Here is a 24495-nt window from a genome sequence, read left to right as displayed (position 1 = left end):
GTACAGCACTCAATTCCTGAACAAGATGGATATTTTGAAGTTGGAGCGGTTTGAATCGGATGAAAACTGTGGAAGTTGTGGAACTTTGAAATATGTACTATTGACTTCAATGGAAATTTCAGAAAAAAATGGTAATTTCTGGAAAAAAGGGTAGTTTACATTTCCAGAATGGTCGAATGTGTTAAAGGTGGAATGGTTTGGTTGGGTTGAAAATGTGGAAATTGTGAAAGTTTGAAAAATGGCAAATTAATTTTGAATGGGGAACATGCGGAAAAAAATGGAACTATGGGAAATCCGGGATTTTTTTTATTTAGAATTGTTGAAGTAGAGCACTCAATTCCTGAACAAGCTGGATATTTTGAAGTTGGAACGGTTTGAATCGGATGAAAACTGTGGAAGTTGTGGAACTTTGAAATATGTACTATTGACTTCAAAGGGAATTTCAGAAAAAAATGGGAATTTTGGGAAAAAAAGGTACTTTAAATTTCCAGAATGGTCGAATGTGTTAAAGGTGGAATGGTTTGGTTGGGTTGAAAATGTGGGAATTGTGAAAGTTTGAAAAATGGCAAATTCATTTTGAATGGGGAAAATGCATAAAAAACAGGAATTATGGGAAATCTGGGAACCTTTTTTTTTAGAATTGTTGGAGTACAGCACTCAATTCCTGAACAAGCTGGATGTTTTGAAGTTGAAGCGGTTTGAATCGGATGAAAACTGTGGAAGTTGTGGAACTTTGAAATATGTACTATTGACTTTAAAGGGAATTTCAGAAAAAAATGGGAATTTGGGGAAAAAAGGGTAGTTTAAATTTCCAGAATGGTCGAATGTGTTAAAGGTGGAATGGTTTGGTTTGGTTTAAAATGTGGAAATTGTGAAAGTTTGAAAAATGGCAAATTAATTTTGAATGGGGAAAATGCAAAAAAAACAGGAATTATGGGAAATCTGGGAAAAAAAAAGTTTAGAATTGTTGAAGTACAGCACTCAATTCCTGAACAAGGTGGATATTTTGAAGTTGGAACGGTTTGAATCGGATGAAAACTGTGGAAGTTGTGGAACTTTGAAATATGTACTATTGACTTCAAAGGGAATTTCAGAAAAAAATGGGAATTTCGGGAAAAAAAAGTAGTTTAAATTTCCAGAATGGTCGAATGTGTTAAAGGTGGAATGGTTTGGTTTGGTTTAAAATGTGGAAATTGTGAAAGTTTGAAAAATGGCAAATTAATTTTGAATGGGGAAAATGCAAAAAAAACAGGAATTATGGGAAATCGTTGAATTATGGGAAATCCGGGAATTTTTTATTTAGAATTGTTGAAGTAGAGCACTCAATTCCTGAACAAGCTGGATATTTTGAAGTTGGAACGGTTTGAATCGGATGAAAACTGTGGAAGTTGTGGAACTTTGAAATATGTACTATTGACTTCAAAGGGAATTTCAGAAAAAAATGGGAATTTTGGGAAAAAAGGGTCCTTTAAATTTCCAGAATGGTCGAATGTGTTAAAGGTGGAATGGTTTGGTTGGGTTGAAAATGTGGGAATTGTGAAAGTTTGAAAACTGGCAAATTCATTTTGAATGGGGAACATGCGGGAAAAAAAAGGAACTATGGGAAATCCGGGATTTTTCTTATTTAGAATTGTTGAAGTACAGCACTCAATTCCTGAACAAGCTGAATATTTTGAAGGTGGAACGGTTTGAATCGGATGAAAACTGTGGAAGTTGTGGAACTTTGAAATATGTACTGTTAACTTCAAAGGGAATTTCAGAAAAAAATGGGAATTTTGGGAAAAAAGAGTAGTTTAAATTTCCAGAATGGTCGAATGTGTTAAAGGTGGAATGGTTTGGTTGGGTTGAAAATGTGGAAATTGTGAAAGTTTGAAAAATGGCATATTAATTTTGAATGGGGAAAATGCAAAAAAACAGGAATTATGGGAAATCTGGGAACCTTTTTTTTTAGAATTGTTGGAGTACAGCACTCAATTCCTGAACAAGCTGGATGTTTTGAAGTTGAAGTGGTTTGAATCGGATGAAAACTGTGGAAGTTGTGGAACTTTGAAATACGTACTATTGACTTCAAAGGGAATTTCAGAAAAAAATGGGAATTTTGGGAAAAAAGGGTAGTTTAAATTTCTAGAATGGTCGAATGTGTTAAAGGTGGAATGGTTTGGTTTGGTTTAAAATGTGGAAATTGTGAAAGTTTGAAAAATGGCAAATTCATTTTGAATGGGGAAAATGCAAAAAAAACAGGAATTATGGGAAATCTGGGAAAAAAAAGTTTAGAATTGTTGAAGTACAGCACTCAATTCCTGAACAAGCTGGATATTTTTAAGTTGGAACGGTTTGAATCGGATGAAAACTGTGGAAGTTGTGGAACTTTGAAATATGTACTATTGACTTCAAAGGGAATTTCAGAAAAAAATGGGAATTTTGGGAAAAAAGGGTACTTTAAATTTCCAGAATGGTCGAATGTGTTAAAGGTGGAATGGTTTGGTTGGGTTGAAAATGTGAGAATTGTGAAAGTTTGAAAACTGGCAAATTCATTTTGAATGGGGAACATGCGGAAAAAAATGGAACAATGGGAAATCCGGGATTTTTTTTATTTAGAATTGTTGAAGTAGAGCACTCAATTCCTGAACAAGCTGGATATTTTGAAGCTGGAACAGTTTGAATCGGATGAAAACTGTGGAAGTTGTGGAACGTTGATATATGTACTATTGACTTCAAAGGGAATTTCAGAAAAAAATGGGAATTTCGGGAAAAAAGAGTAGTTTAAATTTCCAGAATGGTCGAATGTGTTAAAGGTGGAATGGTTTGGTTGGGTTGAAAATGTGGAAATTGTGAAAGTTTGAAAAACGGCAAATTCATTTTGAATGGGGAAAATGCATAAAAAACGAATTATGGGAAATCTGGGAACATTTTTTTTAGAATTGTTGGAGTACAGCACTCAATTCCTGAACAAGCTGGATGTTTTGAAGTTGAAGCGGTTTGAATCGGATGAAAACTGTGGAAGTTGTGGAACTTTGAAATGTGTACTATTGACTTCAAAGGGAATTTCAGAAAAAAATGGGAATTTTGGGAAAAAAGGGTACTTTAAATTTCCAGAATGGTCGAATGTGTTAAAGGTGGAATGGTTTGGTTGGGTTTAAAATGTGGAAATTGTGAAAGTTTGAAAAATGGCAAATTAATTTTGAATGGGGAAAATGCAAAAAAAAACAGGAATTATGGGAAATCTGGGGAAAACATTTTTTAGAATTGTTGAAGTACAGCACTCAATTCCTGAACAAGATGGATATTTTGAAGTTGGAGCGGTTTGAATCGGATGAAAACTGTGGAAGTTGTGGAACTTTGAAATGTGTACTATTGACTTCAAAGGGAATTTCAGAAAACAATGGGAATTTTGGGAAAAAATAGTAGTTTAAATTTCCAGAATGGTCGAATGTGTTAAAGGTGGAATGGTTTGGTTGGGTTGAAAATGTGGAAATTGTGAAAGTTTGAAAAACGGCAAATTCATTTTGAATGGGGAAAATGCATAAAAAACGAATTATGGGAAATCTGGGAACATTTTTTTTAGAATTGTTGGAGTACAGCACTCAATTCCTGAACAAGCTGGATGTTTTGAAGTTGAAGCGGTTTGAATCGGATGAAAACTGTGGAAGTTGTGGAACTTTGAAATGTGTACTATTGACTTCAAAGGGAATTTCAGAAAAAAATGGGAATTTTGGGAAAAAAGGGTACTTTAAATTTCCAGAATGGTCGAATGTGTTAAAGGTGGAATGGTTTGGTTGGGTTTAAAATGTGGAAATTGTGAAAGTTTGAAAAATGGCAAATTAATTTTGAATGGGGAAAATGCAAAAAAAAACAGGAATTATGGGAAATCTGGGGAAAACATTTTTTAGAATTGATGAAGTACAGCACTCAATTCCTGAACAAGATGGATATTTTGAAGTTGGAGCGGTTTGAATCGGATGAAAACTGTGGAAGTTGTGGAACTCTGAAATGTGTACTATTGACTTCAAAGGGAATTTCAGAAAAAAATGGGAATTTTGGGAAAAAAAGGGTACTTTAAATTTCCAGAATGGTCGAATGTGTTAAAGGTGGAATGGTTTGGTTGGGTTTAAAATGTGGAAATTGTGAAAGTTTGAAAAATGGCAAATTCATTTTGAATGGGGAACATGCAAAAAAAAAAAGGAACTATGGGAAATCCGGGAATTTTTGTTTGGAATTGTTGAAGTAGAGCACTCAATTCCTGAACAAGCTGAATATTTTGAAGTTGGAACGGTTTGAATCGGATGAAAACTGTGGAAGTTGTGGAACTTTGAAATATGTCCTATTAACTTCAATGGGAATTTCAGAAAAAAATGGGAATTTCGGGAAAAAAGGGAATTTTTTTGAACATGGAAAAAAGGGTAGTTTGAATTTACAGAATGGTGGAATGTGTTAACGGTGGAATGGTTTGGCTGGGTTGAAAAAGGTGTGAATTGTGGAAGTTTGAAAAATGGCCTATTTCATTTTGAACAGGGGAAATGCCAAAAGAAAAGGAATTATGGAAATCCGGGAATTTTTTATTTAGAATTGTTGAAGTAGAGCACTCAATTCATGAACAAGCTGAATATTTTGAAGTTGGAACAGTTTGAATCAGATGAAAAATGTGGAAGTTGTGGAATTTTGAAATATGTCTCATTGATTTCAATGGGAATTTCAGAAAAAAAATTGGGAATTTCGGGAAAAGTGGGAATTTTTGAACATGGAAAAAGGGTAGTTTGAATTTCCAGAATGGTGGAATGTGTTAAAGGTGGAATGGTTTGGCTGGGTTGAAAAATGTGGGAATTGTGAAATTTTGAAAAAAAGAAAAGGAATTGTGGGAAATCTGGGAACTTTTTTTAGAATTTTTGAAGTAGAGCCCACAATTCCTGAACAGGCTGAATATTTTCAAGATGGACCGTTTTGAATCAGATGAAACATGTGGAAGTTGTGGAACTTTGAAAAATGTCCCATTGAAATCAGAAAAAAAATGGGAATTTCAGGAAAAACGGGAATTTTTCTGAAAATGGTAGAAATTGAATGAATAATGATCTCAGCGTCGCGAGTAGACAAAATAGAACGAATAAAACCTGTTCGCGGGTCTGATCCGGCGTTTGGGCCGTACATTTGACACCCCCGGCATAATTTATTCAAATGAATTCACAATTACAATTAGCAACAATGAAATGTAATCAAAACAGTGCTGCTTTGCCGGCGATAGCTCGAAGGGAGACACAGATATGTTGGCTCAACAGGTGTCAGCGGTTCATGGGCATGGCAGTGGGGGCTCCTCTATGGGGTCTTGGGGCACGGGGAGGTAAACCCCTTTACAACTGCCAGCCCAGGTGGCCCTTGGCAAAGGCCTAGTACCTGACTGCCCCTTAGCCAGGGATACGGTGAAGACCTCAACGGCGGAGCAGGCAGAAGAAGGTAGATTTATGAACTACCACAACGGCTGCGATGGCGGTAGAAGGCTGCAGCAGAAAAGGGTCCCCAGTCGTCTTGGACTCCATACCACTGGACCCTGACCCGTGTCTGTCAAGGATCGTGTAGTGACTGTCTGTGCACCAGTCTCCCCACGTTAAACAAAGTCACGCACAGGCAGACCCCCCTACCAGGTGGATCGTCATGAATGAATGAATGAATGTGACGCACCGACAAGGCAGGGCTTTTGACCTAAACTGCTAAACGCGGAGTGTTGAGAATGCCACATCTACGGAGCTTTGACGGTAGTTGGAACGTTAGGTGTCAGTGCGTCATGGGCATGACGTTAAAGTGCACCCGGCAGTAGAAGCTCTTCTAAGGGGTCTTGGGGCATTAGTAGGTTAACCCCTTTACAACTGTTACCCCAGGTGGGCCTTGGCAAAGGCCTAGTACCTGACTGCCCCTTAGCCAGGGATACGATAAAGACCTCAACGGCAGAGCAAGCGGAAGACGGTAGATTTAAGAACTACCACAAAGGCTACGAAGGCGGAAGAAGGCTGAAGCAGAAAGGGACTTGGATTCCATACCACTGGACCCTGACCAGATTCTGTCAATGTTAAACTAAGTCACGCACAGGCATACCCCCCTACCAGGTGGATCGTCATGAATGAATGAATGAATGTGACGCACCGACAAGGCAGGGTTTTTGACCTAAACTGCTAAACGCGGAGTATTGAGAATGCCACATCTACGGAGCTTTGACGGTAGTTGGAACGTTAGGTGTCAGTGCGTCATGGGCATGACGTTAAAGTGCATCCGGCAGTGGAGGCTCCTCTAAGGGATCTTGGGGGATCAGGAGGTTAACCCTTTTACTACTGTTACCCCAGGTGGGCCTTGGCAAAGGCCTGGTACCTGACTGCCCCTTAGCCAGGGATACGATGAAGACCTCAACGGCAGAGCAAGCGGAAGATGGTAGATTTAAGAACTACCACAAAGGCTACGAAGGCGGAAGAAGGCTGAAGCAGAAAGGGACTTGGATTCCATGCCACTGGACCCTGACCAGATTCTATCAATGTTAAACTAAGTCACGTACAGGCATACCCCCCTACCAGGTGGATCGTCATGAATGAATGAATGAATGTGACGCACCGACAAGGCAGGGCTTTTGACCTTAACTGCTAAACGCGGAGAGTTGAGAATGCCACATCTACGGAGCTTTGACTTTAGGTGGAACGCTAGGTGTCAGTGCTTCATGGTCATGATGTTAAAGTGCATCCAGCAGTGGAGGCTCTTCTAAGGGGTCTTGGGGCATTAGTAGGTTAACCCCTTCACTACTGTTACCCCAGGTGGGCCTTGGCAAAGGCCTAGTACCTGATTGCCCCTTAGCCAGGGATACGATAAAGACCTCAACGGCAGAGCAGGCGGAAGACGGTAGATTTAAGAACTACCACAAAGGCTACGAAGGCGGAAGAAGGCTGAAGCAGAAAGGGACTTGGATTCCATGCCACTGGACCCTGACCAGATTCTGTCAACGTTAAACTAAGTCACGCACAGGCATACCCCCCTACCAGGTGGATGGTCATGAATGAATGAATGAATGTGACGCACCGACAAGGCAGGGCTTTTGACCTTAACTGCTAAACGCAGAGTGTTGAGAATGCCACATCTACGGAGCTTTGACGGTAGTTGGAACACTAGGTGTCAGTGCTTTATGTTCATGACGTTAAAGTGCATCCGGCAGTGGAGGCTCCTCTAAGGGGTCTACGGAGGTTAACCCCTTTACTACTGTTACCCCAGGTGGGCCTTGGCAAAGGCCTAGTACCTGACTGCCCCTTAGCCAGGGATACGATAAAGATCTCAACGGCAGAGCAGGCGGAAGACGGTAGATTTAAGAACTACCACAACGGCTACGAAGGCGGAAGAAGGCTGAAGCAGAAAGGGACTTGGATTCCATGCCACTGGACCCTGACCAGATTCTGTCAACGTTAAACTAAGTCACGCACAGGCATACCCCCCTACCAGGTGGATCGTCATGAATGAATGAATGAATGTGACGCACCCACAAGGCAGGGCTTTTGACCTAAACTGCTAAACGCGGAGTGTTGAGAATACCACATCTACGGAGCTTTGACGATAGGTGGAACAAGAGAGTTCCCTCCATCCCCATCAGCACATCCATCCAACCCCACTCATATAAAAACACAAATCACAAAGTGTTTTACAGCTGCAGGTTTCCTCGCAAGGCTTCTCACAGCTCCCGGGCGTCCTATAGCAACCCCCGGCGGCTTCTCCCCGGCAGGAATTTGACTGCTAGGAATCTAAGTGCCAGGCGTTTAAAACCCGAGGAATGCTATTGTTCCGGTCACAGCTGCGGTAGCTTGAGCCCGGCTACCGCTGCCACTGTGTGTGTTAGTGTGTGTGTCGGTGTGTGTGTGGGGGGGGTGGGGGTGGGCGGGGGTTGGGGGGGGTTTTGAGGAGGGGGAGGAAGAAGTGCGGGAGGAGTCGAAGGTGCGAAAAAGGCAACTTTACGCGTTTCCAGTGTTTTGTGGTCTCTTGACAAAGCAGCGCATAGTTGACAGCAATTTGACAGATTCCTCATGCCTGGGAGGTTGTGCCACTGATGTTTCACTGCAAAGCTCAAAAAGGGGAAGAAAAAAAAAGCACTCACCTGCTACTAGGTTAGGTACACCTGCAGAGTTAAGAGTTAATACACGATACGATCTCCATCTTTAATGGAGATGTGGTGGCAATCAGATAGTACAAAGTTGCATTGAATCGGTTCTCGTCTCGTCTCGATTACTGTGACGTATTATTTTCGGGTCTCCCCATGTCTAGCATTAAAAGATTACAGTTGGTACAAAATGCGGCTGCTAGACTTTTGACAAGAACAAGAAAGTTTGATCACATTACGCCTGTACTGTATATACCTTTATATACATATATACATACATATATACCTGTACTGTATATACCTTTATATACATATATACATACATATATACCTATACTGGCTCACCTGCACTGGCTTCCTGTGCACTTAAGATGCGACTTTAAGGTTTTACTACCTACGTATAAAATACTACACGGTCTAGTTCCATCCTATCTTGCCGATTGTATTGTACCGTATGTCCCGGCAAGAAATCTGCGTTCAAAGGACTCCGGCTTATTAGTGATTCCCAGAGCCCAAAAAAAGTCTGCGGGCTATAGAGCATTTTCCGTTCGGGCTCCAGTACTTTTGAATGCCCTCCAGGTACCAGTTCGAGATGCTACCTCAGCAGAAGCATTTAAGTCTCACTTTAAAACTCATTTGTATACTCTAGCCTTTAAATAGACCCCCTTTTTAGACCAGTTGATCTGCCGTTTCATTTCTTTTTCTCCTCTGTCCCACTCTCCCTTGTGGAGGGGGTCCGGTGGCCAAGGATGAAGTAGTGGCTGTCCAGAGTCAGGACCCAGGATGGACCGCTCGCCTGTGTATCGATTGGGGACATCTCTGTGCTGCTGATCCGCCTCCGCTTGGGATGGTTTCCTGTTGGCTCCACTATGGACTGGACTCTCACGGTTGTGTTGGATCCACATGGATTGAACTTTTACAGTATCATGTTAGACCCGCTCGACATCCATTGCTTTTGGTCCCCTTGGGGGGTTTGGGGGGTTGCCCACATATGCGGTCCTCTCCAAGGTTTCTCATAGTCGTCATTGTCACTGTCACCGACGTCCCACTGGGGTGAATTTTCCTTGCCCTTATGTGGGCTCTACCGAGAATGTCGTTGTGGTTTGTGCAGCCCTTTGAGACACTAGTGATTTAGGGCTATATAAATAAACATTGATTGATTGATTGATTGATATGAATTACGGACAGTGTCTAATGAGACGAAAGATGGTGCACCCTCATGAAAGGAATTAATAAGAGCGCACATCACACGCGCTTTTATTCATTAGATCCCCTTTATCATTAAAAAATTACAAGTTTTCTTCATTCATAGATAATTCATGTTAGTGTTCAAACAAACACACAGACTATATGATCACATATAAATATCAATCCAATCCAACAATACACACCCCAATACAGTTTTTTCGGGGGAGAGCTGGACTAAACCTATTTTCTGCAGAAAAGCAGGTTCAGCATTTAGTCCCACCAGTCCCGACCATCTCCAGACAGATAGTTTTTACACATTTAAGCAAAATTGCTTACCTTTGGTACCGTGAAACCCTATCTGCCCCGAGAGACCCGGGACCTGGGTGTTGACCGCAGCGCTCTTACCCATTGATTGATTGATTGATACTTTTATTAGTAGATTGCACAGTACAGTACATATTCCGTACAATTGACCACTAAATGGTAACACCCGAATAAGTTTTTCAACTTGTTTAAGTCGGGGTCCACGACAGTTCCAGATGTTCGTGTCGCCAATTTTATGTGGTGGCCTGTACGGGGACGCCAATTTTATGTGGTCGTAAAGTCCGAATTTGTTGGAGCCACTATGGATTGAACTTTCACAGTATCATGTTAGACCCGCTCGACATCCATTGCTTTCGGTCCCCTAGAGGGGGGGGGGGATTGCCCACATCTGAGGTCCTCTCCAAGGTTTCTCATAGTCAGCATTGTCACTGGCGTCCCACTGGATGTGAATTCTCCCTGCCCACTGGGTGTGAGTTTTCCTTGCCCTTTTGTGGGTTCTTCCGAGGATGTCGTAGTCGTAATGATTTGTGCAGTCCTTTGAGACATTTGTGATAGATAGATAGATAGATAGATAGATAGATAGATAGATAGATGGATAGATAGATCAATCAATCAATCAATCAATGTTTATTTATATAGCCCCAAATCACAAATGTCTCAAAGGACTGCACAAATCATTACGACTACAACATCCTCGGAAGAACCCACAAAAGGGCAAGGAAAACTCACACCCAGTGGGCAGGGAGAATTCACATTCAGTGGGACGCCAGTGACAATGCTGACTATGAGAAACCTTGGAGAGGACCTCAGATGTGGGCAACCCCCCCCCCACCCCCCCCCTCTAGGGGACCGAAAGCAATGGCTGTCGAGCGGGTCTAACATGATACTGTGAAAGTTCAATCCATAGTGGCTCCAAGACAGCAGTGAGAGTCCCGTCCACAGGAAACCATCTCAAGCGGTAGAGCAGATAGTACTTTATTTATTCCGTCAGGAGAGTTCCTTCAGGAAAATTACAATTTTCAGCACAATCCCATTCAAGATCAGACAAACATTACAGGGAGACAGAACAGGATCGCTGACGGGTCTGCCGGCTTCCAGAGCCCCTTACAAAAAAAAAGATGAGATACAGGTAAACAAGGGGGGGGGGGGGGGGGGGGGCGGGGAGGGGGGGGGGGAATAGAAGATTAAAATAAAATAAAAAAATCAGTGTTAGCCTGGGCCCTGGAGAGGGGGTGCAGACTGAGGGCAAGGGAAAAAAAACAACTCATAGCCATAGAACACATCCCTCTTCCATGTGTGTAAGAGGGAAACATCAAACATCAAAGAACACAGAGGACATTAAAGACATAAACGCAGCAGATACAAGCAGACACTTCTACATACAGCTATGAATAAAAAGTAAAAGAAACATATCCACTGTGGTGATTTGGGGCTATATAAATAAACATTGATTGATTGATTGAATTTAAACAGGAACAATAGAGGGGTTTTTTTACAACAGTTTTAATTACTCATAATCAGATAGTACAAAGTTGGATTGAATCAGTATGGAAACGTACAGTGTCTCCGACCCATGTAACTGTCCAATGTTCAGGGTGACTTGACCTCTCATGCCGTGTCATTCCCAATGGATTTAGTTTGGAGGTAACCCTAGGACAGAAATGTTCCACTACAGAGATTACACTCGTCTTTTTTGATTGACCAGGTCAATGAGTAAATAACAAGTGTCAACAAAATAATTAGTAAGAGGCAAGTCTTTCTTGCACAAGTAATATGTAAACCAGGTAGTTTTGGGCAGATTACCATACTTTCCAGGCTACTAGGGTAGTACAATATACCAGTATTAGTATAGTACCGCAATAATAATGAGTCATATTTGGTACTATACGGCAGGGGTAGGGAACCTATGGCCCTAGAGCCAGATGTGGCTCTTTTGATGACTGCATCTGGCTCTCGGATAAATCTGAGCTGACATTGCTTAACACGATAAGTAATCAATAATTCCGCTGGTAATCACAGTCTTAAGTGAAGTGAATTGTGAATTATATTTATATAGCGCTTTTCTCTAGCGACTCAAAGCGCTTTACATAGTGAAACCCAATATCTAAGTTACATTTTTAAAGCAGTGTGGGTGGCACTGGGAGCAGGTGGGTAAAGTGTCTTGCCCAAGGACACAACAGCAGTGACTAGGATGGCGGAAGCGGGAATCGAACCTGCAACCCTCAAGTTGCTGACACGGCCACTCTACCAACCGAGCTATAACGTTCAAAATTTAAAACACTCTCATGCTTTTTTATGTTCAAGAAGTTGCGTTAATGGTAAGAAGTAATTTATTTATTATTGGTTAGTGTGGGGCTTGCCCTCCTGGGGGTTCTTCAGGCCACCAAGAGCCTGTTTTAGGGTTCCAATAATGCCATCCATCCATCTTCTTCCGTTTATCCGAGGTCGGGTCGCGGGGGCAACAGCCTAAGCAGGGAAACCCAGACTTCCCTCTCCCCAGCCACTTCGTCCAGCTCTTCCCGGGGGATCCCGAGGCGTTCACAGGCCAGCCGGGAGACATAGTCTTCCCAATGTGTCCTGGGTCTTCCCCGTGGCCTCCTACCGGTTGGACGTGCCCTAAACACCTCCCTAGGGAGGCGTTCGGGTGGCATCCTGACCAGATGTCCGAACCACCTCATCTGGCTCCTCTCCATGTGAAGGAGCAGCGGCTTTACTCTGAGTTCCTCCCGGATGGCAGAGCTTCTCACCCTATCTCTAAGGGAGAGACCCAAACTCATTTGGGCCGCTTGTACCCGTGATCTTGTCCTTTCGGTCATGACCCAAAGCTCATGACCATAGGTGAGGATGGGAACGTGGATTGACCGGTAAATTGAGAGCTTTGCCTTCCGGCTCAGCTCCTTCTTCACCACAACGGATCGGTACAACGTCCGCATTACTGAAGACGCCGCACCGATCCGCCTGTCGATCTCACGATCCACTCTTCTCTCACTCGTGAACAAGAATCCTAGGTACTTGAACTCCTCCACTTGGGGGCAGTGTCTCCTCCCCAAGCCGGAGATGGCATTCCACCCTTTTCCGGGCGAGAACCATGGACTCGGACTTGGAGGTGCTGATTCTCATTCCGGTCACTTCACACTCGGCTGCAAACCGATCCAGTAAGAGCTGAAGATCCCGGTCAGATGAAGCCATCAGGACCACATCATGTAACCACAGATAATGTGGTTACAATAATGTTTTATTTTGTTTTTCTCTCAGTTGCTTTCCAGCAATTGTCTTTTTCTCTTTCGTCCTCACTCGTGCTCTGGCTCAAGCCCCGACCCCGTCTCCCCCCCCTGGCTGCTGCTTATAACAGAGCGACAGGTGATTAGATAACAAGGCCCAGGTGGGCCGTCTACGCACCTGTCGCTGATTTTGAGGCCGGTCGTGGCAACATCCTGCTTTGCTGCAGGCCCGCAGGACACGCCCCCTCCACAGAAAAACAATGTTATTACAAAGAATAAGAGACCTATTATACTCTGGAAATGTTGGTCTTACTTAAAAATGCACGCGTTTAGTTGTGTTCAGTGTAAAAAAAATATTTTATTTGGCTCTTAGGGAAATAGGTTTTAAAATATTTGGCTTCTTGGCTCCCTCGGCCAAAAAGGTTCTCGACCCCTGCTATACGGCGTCTGAAAAGTACCGGGTCCCCACCCCATCGATCCAACGTCGCGTTGGATCGATGTCCCTTTGCACGGATAGAAAAGCACAACTTCAGCCCGATTGATAATAACCATAGCAACAGCCTTTAAATGTAAGAGTCGTGTGATAATATACAGATAATCAATCTAACAGATTATACTGTAACATCTAAATTCATTCTGGCATAATCCCGTCCTTCATACCATGTCCAAGTTATCAAGACAGACTTTCCTTGTTTTTCCTTTTAGACCTGCTGTCAATTGACGTGGAAGTCTATAGCCCAAAAAAAGTCTGCGGGCTATAGAGCGTTTTCCGTTCGGGCTCCAGTACTCTGGAATGCCCTCCCACCTTAAAACTCATCTGTATACTTTAGCCTTTAAATAGACCTCCTTTTTAGACCAGTTGATCTGCCGCTTCTTTTCTTTCTCCTATGTCCCCCCCTCCCTTGTGGAGGGGGTCTGGTCCGATGACCATGGATGAAGTACTGGCTGTCCAGAGTCGAGACCCAGGATGGACCGCTCGTCGGGACCCAGGATGGACCGCTCGCCTGTATCGTTTGGGGACATCTCTACGCTGCTGATCCGCTTGAGATGGTTTCCTGTGGACGGGACTCTCGCGGCTGTGTTGGAGCCACTATTGATTGAACTTTCACAGTATCATGTTAGACCCGCTCGACATCCATTGCTTTCGGTCCCCTGGAGGGGGGGCTTGCCCTCATCTGAGGTCCTCTCCAAGGTTTCTCATAGTCAGCATTGTCACTGGCGTCCCACTGGAAGTGAATTCTCCCTGCCCACTGGGTGTGAGTTTTCCTTGCCCTTTTGTGGGTTCTTCCGAGGATGTTGTAGTCGTAATGATTTGTGCAGTCCTTTGAGACATTTGTGATTTGGGGCTATATAAATAAACATTGATTGACATTGATTGAAGTGTCCCGTGACAGCCTTGCATCCATTTTTTTTTTCTACTCCCCCATAGTTGAACGTAAATTTGCTTACACCCTTTTGTGTCTGTGTTTACACAAAACAGAGAGGTGAACGATCAGCGCACCTTTGAGGTGTTTTTACAAGCTAAATAGCTATTCTTACATAAGAAACTGAAAACAAACCATGGACAGAATATATACCGTATTTCCTTGAATGCTGGAGTCACTATTTAAGCCTTACAAACCCCGAAAGGGAAAAGCGGTAGAAAATGGATGGATGGACACTTTTTTACATACCTAAAAAGGTAAAAAAGCGCTATACAAGTACAACCCATTTACCAAATCTCACGGCACACCAGTTTTTGGTTTAAGCGTTTTATACCCGAAAGGGACAAGCGGTAGGAAATGGATGGATGGACAATTTTTTACATACCTAAAAAGGTAAAAAAGTGCTATAAAAGTACAACCCATTTACCAAATCTCACGGCACACCAGTTTTTGGTTTAAGCGTTACATACCCCGAAAGGGACAAGCGGTAGAAAATGGATGTACGGATACTTTTTTACATACCTAAAAAGTGAGAAAAGCGCTAAACAAGTACAACCCATTTACCAAATCTCACAGCACACCACTTTTTGGTTTAAGCGTTTTATACCCGAAAGGGACAAGCGGTAGGAAATGGTTGGATGGACACTTTTTTACATACCTAAAAAGGTAAAAAAGCGCTATACAAGTACAACCCATTTACCAAATCTCACAGCACACCAGTTTTTGGTTTAAGCGTTACATACCCCGAAAGGGACAAGCGGTAGAAAATGGATGTACGGATACTTTTTTACATACCTAAAAAGTTAAAAAAGCGCTAAACAAGTACAACCCATTTACCAAATCTCACAGCACACCAGTTTTTGGTTTAAGCGTTACATACCCGAAAAGGGATAAGCGGTAAAAAATGGATGGATGGACACTTTTTTACATACCTAAAAAGTTAGAAAAGCGCTAAACAAGTACAACCCATTTACCAAATCTCACGGCACACCAGTTTTTGGTTTAAGCGTTACAAACCCCGAAAGGGACAAGCGGTAGGAAATGGATGTACGGATACTTTTTTACATACCTAAAAAGGTAAAAAAGCGCTATACAAGTACAACCCATTTACCAAATCTCACGGCACACCAGTTTTTGGTTTAAGCGTTACATACCCCGAAAGGGACAAGCGGTAGGAAATTTATGGATGGACACATTTTTACATACCTAAAAATGTAAAAAAGCGCTAAACAAGTACAACCCATTTTCCAAATCTCACGGCACACCAGTTTTTGGTTTAAGCGTTACATACCCGAAAAGGGATAAGCGGTAGGAAATGGATGGATGGACACTTTTTTACATACCTAAAAAGGTAAAAAAGCGCTATACAAGTACAACCCATTTACCAAATCTCACGGCACACCAGTTTTTGGTTTAAGCGTTACATACCCCGAAAGGGACAAGTGGTAGAAAATGGATGGATGGACACATTTTTACAGACCTAAAAAGGTAAAAAAGCGCTATACAAGTACAACCCATTTACCAAATCTCACGGCACACCAGTTTTTGGTTTAAGCGTTACATACCCCGAAAGGGACAAGCGGTAGGAAATGGATGGATGGACACTTTTTTACATACCTAAAAAGGTAAAAAAGCGCTATACAAGTACAACCCATTTTCCATATCTCACAGCACACCAGTTTTTGGTTTAAGCGTTACATACCCAAAAGGGACAAGCGGTAGAAAAATGGATGGATGGACACTTTTTATATACCAAAAAAAGGTCGAAAAACACTGCCCTAGACGACGGCACATTATTATATTTATTGATTTGCAAAATAAATATTTGCCCTGCGATGAGGTGGTGACTTGTCCAGGGTGTGCCTCCGCCTTCCGCCCGAAAGGAACTATCGGGGCAGCCAAGCTTCTCTCACTTTCACTATATTTGTCTCATTATTTCTCTCTGCTCCCATCCTTCTTTCTAGTAATTACCATCCAGCTGCTTGGTGGAACAATGCTTGGCATTCTTCCAGGCGGCCGACTTCATACACTCTGTGCCACGCTCAATTTAGAGCGCGACGGAAGCTGGGCATGACTGGCACCCCCCAGGGCATAACTGTGTCTCTCTGTGGGACCTTGTGGGTGTGTGTGTGTGTGTGTGTGTGTGTGTGTGTGTGTGTGTGTGTGTGTGTTCTTGTATTCCCGCCTTTCTTGAGACATCAACAAGGAAAAGTTTCGTCCATGTGAGGACCGGCGATGAACAAGTTAGAAACAAAAACTCACAGTCCCAATATGGAAAACCATTGCATCTAATAGAGAGCCGAATACTAGAATCCCTGAACATTGCTCGAAAGTCAGGATTTTAAAATTCCGATTATTACTATGACATTGCCAAAATGTTCAGGTTTTTGTTATAAATTTGTGACTCCTGTCGAGTAAAATGACGACTCTTTTCATGAAATTGCCGACTGTCACACCTATGGATCGTGTTTTGTTTTGTCATGTTATATTTTTGATTTTGGACATTCAGTCACGTTTTGCACTTTCTGGTTTTGTTTGTTTCCATGCCAACATATTAGTTCCCACCTTGTCACGCCCCTATATACATATATGTATATATATATATATATATATATAGAGAGAGAGAGAGAGAGAGAGAGACAGAGAGAGAGAGAGAGAGAGAGAGAAAGGGTGGTCCTAAAGAAGTAGCGATTCTTTGGCGGTCCCCAGAATATTGGAAATACAAGTGTGTGTGTGTGTGTGTGTGTGTGTGTGTGTGTGTGTGTGTGTGTGTGTGTGTGTGTGTGTGTGCGTTCTTGTATTCTCACCATTCTTGAGACATCAACAAGGAAAAGTTTCGTCCATGTGAGGACCGGTGATGAACGAGTTAGAAACCAAAAATCACGGTCCCAATACGGAAAACCATTGCATCTAATAGAGAGCCGAATACTAAAGTCCGTGAACATTGCTCGAAAGTCAGGATTTAAAAATTCCGATTATTACTATGACATTGGCAACATTTTCAGGTTTTTGTTATAAAATTGTGACTCCTGTCGAGTAAAATGACGACTCTTTTCAAGAAATTGCCGACTGTCACACCTATGGATCGTGTTTTGTTTTGTCATGTTATATTTTTGATTTTGGACATTCAGTCACGTTTTGCACTTACTGGTTTTGTTTGTTTCCACGCCAACGTATTAGTTCCCACCTTGTCACGCCCCTATATATATATATATATATAGAGAGAGAGAGAGAGAGAGAGAGAGAGAGAGAGAGAGAGAGGGAGAGAGAGAGAGAGAGAGCGAGAGAGAGAGAGAGAGAGAGAGAGAAAGGGTGGTCCTAAAGAAGTAGCGATTCTTTGGCGGTCCCCAGAATGTTGGAAATACAAGTATGTGTGTGTGTGTGTGTGTGTGTGTTCTTGTATTCTCACCATTCTTGAGACATCAACAAGGAAAAGTTTCGTCCATGTGAGGACCGGTGATGAAGGAGTTAGAAACCAAAAATCACGGTCCCAATACGGAAAACCATCGCATCTAATACAAAGCCAAATACTAAAGTTTGTGAACATTGCTCCAAAGTCAGGATTTCTTTTGTTGATTTCCATGTGCATACAAAAGTAAACATCGCCAGGTGCAAAGGCAGCAATGTATGATTAAAGCAAGACGATTAAAAGTGACGTAAGACAACTCGTGACCTATGTGACCGTAGGATGAACAAATACACTACGATACTGAGACGATAGTGGCCATTAACAGTTAGATTCTACAGATGGGTTGCCTAAAGTGCGGCACAGGGGACATCTGTGGTCCATGATTCATTTGTCATCGGACTTAAGGACATTACAAAAAACTAAAAAATATAGATCTCATTTCCACCCCCTGGTGGGAAAATCTAGCAAATTGAGGGTGGTCCCAAAAAGGAGGGATTTTTCAATTTGACTGTGTGTCGGTTTTAACCGTGCTCCCCCTCTGGTCAACATATGAGATAACAAGTGTGTGTCAAAATATGAAGTGCTCCCCTTCTGGCCAACATATGAAATAACAAGTGTGTGTAATAAATTGAAATGTGCCCCCTTTGGCCAAAGTTAAATAAAAATTAAAAACTAATAAAAATACAAAATATAAATATATATTTAAATATATAATGAGAGACATGCTGTAATAACTAGAAGTAAATAATGAATGATAAAAAACAATTACAAACAAAACATTTTAAAAAATACCTAAAAGCAGTCTTTTTCTCCCAATTTATCGACTTTTTCTTTAAATAAAATGCATCATTTTGTTTTCTGTAATTTTGCCGCACAATTATTACTTGTTTATGTAAAATTATTACTTTTTAATGCAAAATGGTGACATTTGTCCTGTAAAATTCGGACTTTTATCACAATATTGCCAATTTATTTGTTGTACTTGTAAAATAGTGACATTTTTTTGAGTAAAATCAGGACTTCTGTCATGATTTTGCCGAGTAAAATTCCGATTATTATTATAATATTGCCAGAATGTTAAAATTTTCTCATAAAATTGTGACTTTTGTCTGGTAAAAATACAATTCTTTCCATAAAATTGCCAAAATCTTAAGCTTTTTCGTGTAAACGTGTGACTGCTATTGAGTAAAATTCAAACTTTTATCATAATATTGCACAAATGTTCACTTTTTCTTGTAAAATTTTGACTTGCGTGGAGTAAAATTCCGACTTTTATTATTATGTAGAGACTTCCCAAGTCTAAAAGGACATTTCTCGGTCTATAATACTAGAGGTTGGCATTGTGTGTGTGTGTGTGTGTGTGTGTGTGTGTGTGTGTGTGTGTGTGTGTGTGTGTGTACCTTAGATCCTTTGCCATCAAGCCCTTTCATTGTCCAGTTCTCTTGTTTAAATCTTCCGTCACCTCACTGAAAAAAAAAACGAAAAAAAATACACAAGTGGAAAGTTAAACAATTTGTTGCAATGTAAAGTATTTTAGAATGGAATATACATTTAAAACCCCTTAAATGTGGAAATTCAACGATTGCAAATCCTTACTGACAAAGTAGCTGAATATTACCGTATTTCCCAGATTATATGCTTCTACATTTTTTTCTCTACGCTTTGAACCCTGTCGCTTATAAAACAGTGCTTGATTTTTATTTATTTTTTTTGAGAACGGACATAATTTTTGTATTCAACAAATAGTTTTCATATACCGTAACACCGTCAGAGACACAGAAAAGGTGTGTTATTTTTTTTTTGCTATCAATCAATCAATCAATGTTTACTTATATAGCCCTAAATCACTAGTGTCTCAAAGGGCTGCACAAACCACTATCCTTCGGACCAGTTCGCCCACGGCAAACAATCATTCCTACAACTCTCATATTTTTGTGATAGAGTGATTGGAGCACATAATTGTTGGTCACAAAAAAAAAAAAAAAACATGCATTTTGGTTATTTTATTAATTTTCTTATCCATCTACTGAACAGCTTACTTTTTGTTTCATCCCACCACAGAACTTTCCTCCGGATGGTCTTATCTTTGTCCATGTGATGTCAGACAAAACAAAAATGGAGCTGTTTGTTCACAATATCCAGTATTATGTTTAGAGGAGAAAAGGTGAGGCCTTTAATCCCAGGAACACCATACCTACCGTCAAGCATGGTGGTGGTAGTATTATGCTACGGGCCTGTTTTCCTGCCAATGGAACTGGTGCTTTAAATGGAACAATGAAAAAGGAGGATTACGTTTTCATAACATGGTTACTACTGCCTACTTTGTCTTGTTACATTCTTATTTTACTGTTATATTGTTATTCCCATTGTTTTTATTCTTCTTGTAATATTTCTCTATTTTGTTTCCTTTTAAACCCCCATTATTTACTTTTTACTTTTTTTTTAAATTGATCTCAACTCTGTACACTGCTGCTGGAATTTTAATTTTCCTGAAGGAACTCTCCTGAAGGAATCAATAAAGTACTATCTATCTATCTATCTATCCATCGATCTATCTACCTCCAAATTCCTCCATCAGCCCGAAGGTTGGGTCTTGGGTGCAGTTGGGTGTTCCTACAGGACAATGACCCCAAAACACATCAAAAGTGGTAAAAGAATGGCTAAATTAGGCTAGAATGAAGTTTTTAGAACGGCCTTACCAAATTCCTGACTTAAAGTTGTGGACAATGCTGAAGAAACAAGTCCAAGTCAGAAAATCAACAAATTTAGTTCAACTGGAAAATATTTTTTGCAAACCAGTAAATATAGTCTGAAAATGATGTGTTGTTGTTGTTGAGTGTCTGTACTGTCTAGACCAGGGGTCGGGAACCTTTTTGGCGGAGAGAGCCATGAAAACCAAATATTTTAAAATGTATTTCCGTGAGAGCCGTATAATATTTTTTAAAACACTGAATACAACTAAAAGCATGCATTTTTATGTAAGACCAACATTTTTAGAGTATAATAAGTCTCTAATTATTTTTAATAACATTGTTATTCTGAAGCTGACCAATAGTAAATAAAATACATCTTACCATTAATGCGACTTCTTGAACAGGTGCGGTAGAAAACGGACGAATGGATTTAAATGCATGAGAATGTTTTATATTTTGAACGTTATTTTTAAAACTGTGATTACCAGCGGAATTATTCATTACTTATTCTGTTAAGTAATTTCAGCTAAGATTTATCTGAGAGCCAAATGCAGTCATCAAAAGAGCCACAACTGGCTCTAGAGCCATAGGTTCCCTACCCCTGGTCTAGAGGTTGGTAGAGTAACTGTGTAATACTCTTCCATATCCGTAGGTGGCAGCCGGTGGTTAATTGCTTTGTAGATGTCAGAAACAGCGGGAGGCAGGGTGCAGGTAAAAAAGTTATCTAATGGTTAAACCAAAAAAAAACAAAAGCTTAGTTCCCCTTAGAAAGGTCATTGAAGATTAGGGAAGGCTATGCAGAACGAAACTAAAACTGAACTGGTTACAAAGTAAACAGAATCAGAAAGCTGGATGACAGCAAAGACTTACTGTGCAACAAAGACAATGTACATCCGAACATGACATGACAATCAACAATGTCCTCACAAAGAAGGATGAAAACAACTGAAATATTCTTGATCGCTAAAACAAAGTAGATGTGGGAAAAATAAGTCAGGGTGTGATGTGACAGGTGGTGACAGTACACCTTCTTTAGGACAAGAGCTATAGTTAAAGTCATGCCCAACAACTACGACTTTTTACTATCAACTGAGTTTCGTTTTTTAATGATTTCTGCTGGTGGTGTGCCTCTGAAATTTTTTCAACGCAGAGAATGTGTCTTGGCTAAAAAAAAGGTTAAAAACGAACACACACACACACACACACACACACACACACACACACACACACACACACACACACACACACATCCACACACACATGTCATCATTTGGAATGGGGACCTAGTTTGTTGTTCGTGACTTGTGGGGACCACCCTTTCTACAGGTTGTGGAAGCCTAACAAATATGTGGTTCTACTGAGGATGTCGTAGTGGTTTGTGTTGTGGTTTGTGCAGTCCTTTGAGACACTAGTGATTTAGGGCTTTATAATTAAACATTGATTGATTGATTGATTGAAAATGTCCACTGCCCAGTTAGCTTATACACGTCTTTAAATCTCTGGATTGATGAAGTAATGTGCCGTTCATACTTACTGGGGACCCTGGGGAAAATGAGTTAATATGGTTCATGGGGACCATATTCCAACAATTTTGCCTAATTCACACAAACTTGTACGGGACTACTGAGGACCATTAAAAAAAAAGCACGAAAAGCAGTAGCAGCTGCAGCCCGATGAGGGGACAACTATGTAAATGTCTCACACTCAAAACTAATCAGTAAACATATTTTATGGGCCACAACTTAAAAATTGCTTAAGCATCTCCACACTGGATCTGACTATCATTTCAAAAGGTTTCCCTTTGGGGGACCTTTTTTTGTGTCCCCATACCGTCAGAAGTCCCCTAAAGGACAGAGCAATGTCCCCATTAAGTCAGCATTGCCAGAACACACACACACACACACACACACACACACACACACACACACACATTTCTGGTTGTCATTTGGAATGGGGACCAAATTTTTGTTCGTGACTTGTGGGGACCACCCTTTCTACAGGTTGTGGAGGCATAACAAAAATGATAAAAAAAATTGCCACTGCCCAATTAGCTCATACACGTTTTTAAATCTCTGGATTGATGAAGTAATGTGCCGTTCATACTTACTGGGGACCCTGTGGAAAAAGAGTTCATGGGGACCAAATTTTAATAATTTTGCATATTTCACACAAATTTGCATGTGACTATTGAGCAACAGCGGTATCAGCTACAGCCCGATGAGACCTTTTTTGTGTCCCCATACTGTCAGAAGTCCCTTAAAGGTGACTGTGTAAACAGAGCAATGTCCCCATTAAGTCAGCATTGCCAGAACACACAGACACACACACACATACACACACACAAACACACCTATTCTGGTTGTCATTTGAAATGGGGACCAAGTTTTTGATCGTGACTTGTGGGGACCACCCTTTCCACAGGTTGTGGAGGCATAACAAAAATGATAAAAAAATGTCCACTGCCCAATTAGCTCATACACGTCTTTAAATCTCTGAATTGATTAAGTAATGTGTGGTTCATACTTACTGGGGACCCTGGGGAAAAAGAGTTCATGGAGACCAAATTTAAATAATTGTGCATAATTCACACAAATGTATACGTGACTATTGAGCAACTGCGGTATCAGCCACAGCCCGATGAGACATTTTTTGTGTCCCCATACCGTCAGAAGTCCCTTAAAGGTGATTGTGTAAACAGAGCGATCTGCCCATTCAGTCAGCATTGCCAGAACACACAGACACACACACCTATTCTGGTTGTCATTTGGAATGAGGACCAAGTTTTTGTTCGTGACTTGTGGGGACCACCCTTTCTACAGGTTGTGGAGGCATAACAAAAATGATTTAAAAAATTGCCACTGCCCAATTAGCTCTTACACGTTTTTAAATCTCTGAATTGGTGAAGTAATGTGCCGTTCATACTTACTGGGGACCCTGGGGAAAAAGAGTTCATGGGGACCAAATTTTAATAATTTTGCATATTTCACACAAATTTGCATGTGACTATTGAGCAACAGCAGTATCAGCTACAGCCCGATGAGACCTTTTTTGTGTCCCCATACTGTCAGAAGTCCCTTAAAGGTGACTGTGTAAACAGAGCAATGTCCCCATTAAGTCAGCATTGCCAGAACACACAGACACACACACACATACACACACACAAACACACCTATTCTGGTTGTCATTTGAAATGGGGACCAAGTTTTTGATCGTGACTTGTGGGGACCACCCTTTCCACAGGTTGTGGAGGCATAACAAAAATGATAAAAAAATGTCCACTGCCCAATTAGCTCATACACGTCTTTAAATCTCTGAATTGATTAAGTAATGTGTGGTTCATACTTACTGGGGACCCTGGGGAAAAAGAGTTCATGGAGACCAAATTTAAATAATTGTGCATAATTCACACAAATGTATACGTGACTATTGAGCAACTGCGGTATCAGCCACAGCCCGATGAGACATTTTTTGTGTCCCCATACCGTCAGAAGTCCCTTAAAGGTGATTGTGTAAACAGAGCGATCTGCCCATTCAGTCAGCATTGCCAGAACACACAGACACACACACCTATTCTGGTTGTCATTTGGAATGAGGACCAAGTTTTTGTTCGTGACTTGTGGGGACCACCCTTTCTACAGGTTGTGGAGGCATAACAAAAATGATTTAAAAAATTGCCACTGCCCAATTAGCTCTTACACGTTTTTAAATCTGTGAATTGATGAAGTAATGTGCTGTTCATACTTACTGGGGACCCTGGGGAAAAACAGTACATGGGGACCAAATTTTAATAATTTTGCATATTTCACACACATTTGCATGTGACTATTGAGCAACAGCGGTATCAGCTACAGCCCGATGAGATATTTTTTGTGTCCCCATACCATCAGAAGTCCCTTAAAGGTGACTGTGTAAACAGAGCAATGTCCCCATTAAGTCAGCAATGTCAGAACACACAGACACACACACACACACACACACACACACACACACACACACACACACACACACACACACACACAACAGGCACCCAAAAAGAGTATTTGGTGAGAGATCCAACACCCACAACTTCATTCAACGGACAGTTTATACAGTCATTGCACACACAAAAACATACATACAAACACAC

The 24495-nt window shown here is 41.3% G+C and overlaps 1 protein-coding gene across 7 annotated transcripts in view; it reads right to left on the bottom strand.

Moving 5' to 3' along the window:
- Positions 1–24495, bottom strand: part of sox2 (SRY-box transcription factor 2) — a 271083-nt gene that overhangs the window by 52393 nt on the left and 194195 nt on the right. For 4 of the 7 annotated variants that reach the window (XM_061883849.1, XM_061883850.1, XM_061883851.1 and 1 more), the window contains one exon: positions 20217–20289. The exons of 1 other annotated variant lie outside the window; for it this stretch is intronic. In XM_061883849.1, coding sequence (XP_061739833.1) covers positions 20232–20289 — 58 coding nt within the window. In that variant the 3' untranslated portion in view covers positions 20217–20231. Of the gene's footprint in view, positions 1–19076; positions 19143–20216; positions 20290–24495 lie in introns of those variants that run through there. 2 more of the 7 variants (XM_061883852.1, XR_009803742.1) reach the window with 2 other exon arrangements.

This window comes from Nerophis ophidion, linkage group LG22 (genome assembly GCF_033978795.1).
Source record: "Nerophis ophidion isolate RoL-2023_Sa linkage group LG22, RoL_Noph_v1.0, whole genome shotgun sequence".
NCBI classification, from domain to species: domain Eukaryota; kingdom Metazoa; phylum Chordata; class Actinopteri; order Syngnathiformes; family Syngnathidae; genus Nerophis; species Nerophis ophidion.
The sequence above is the reverse complement of the archived record's forward strand: the minus strand, read 5'-3'. Positions and strand labels throughout refer to the sequence as shown.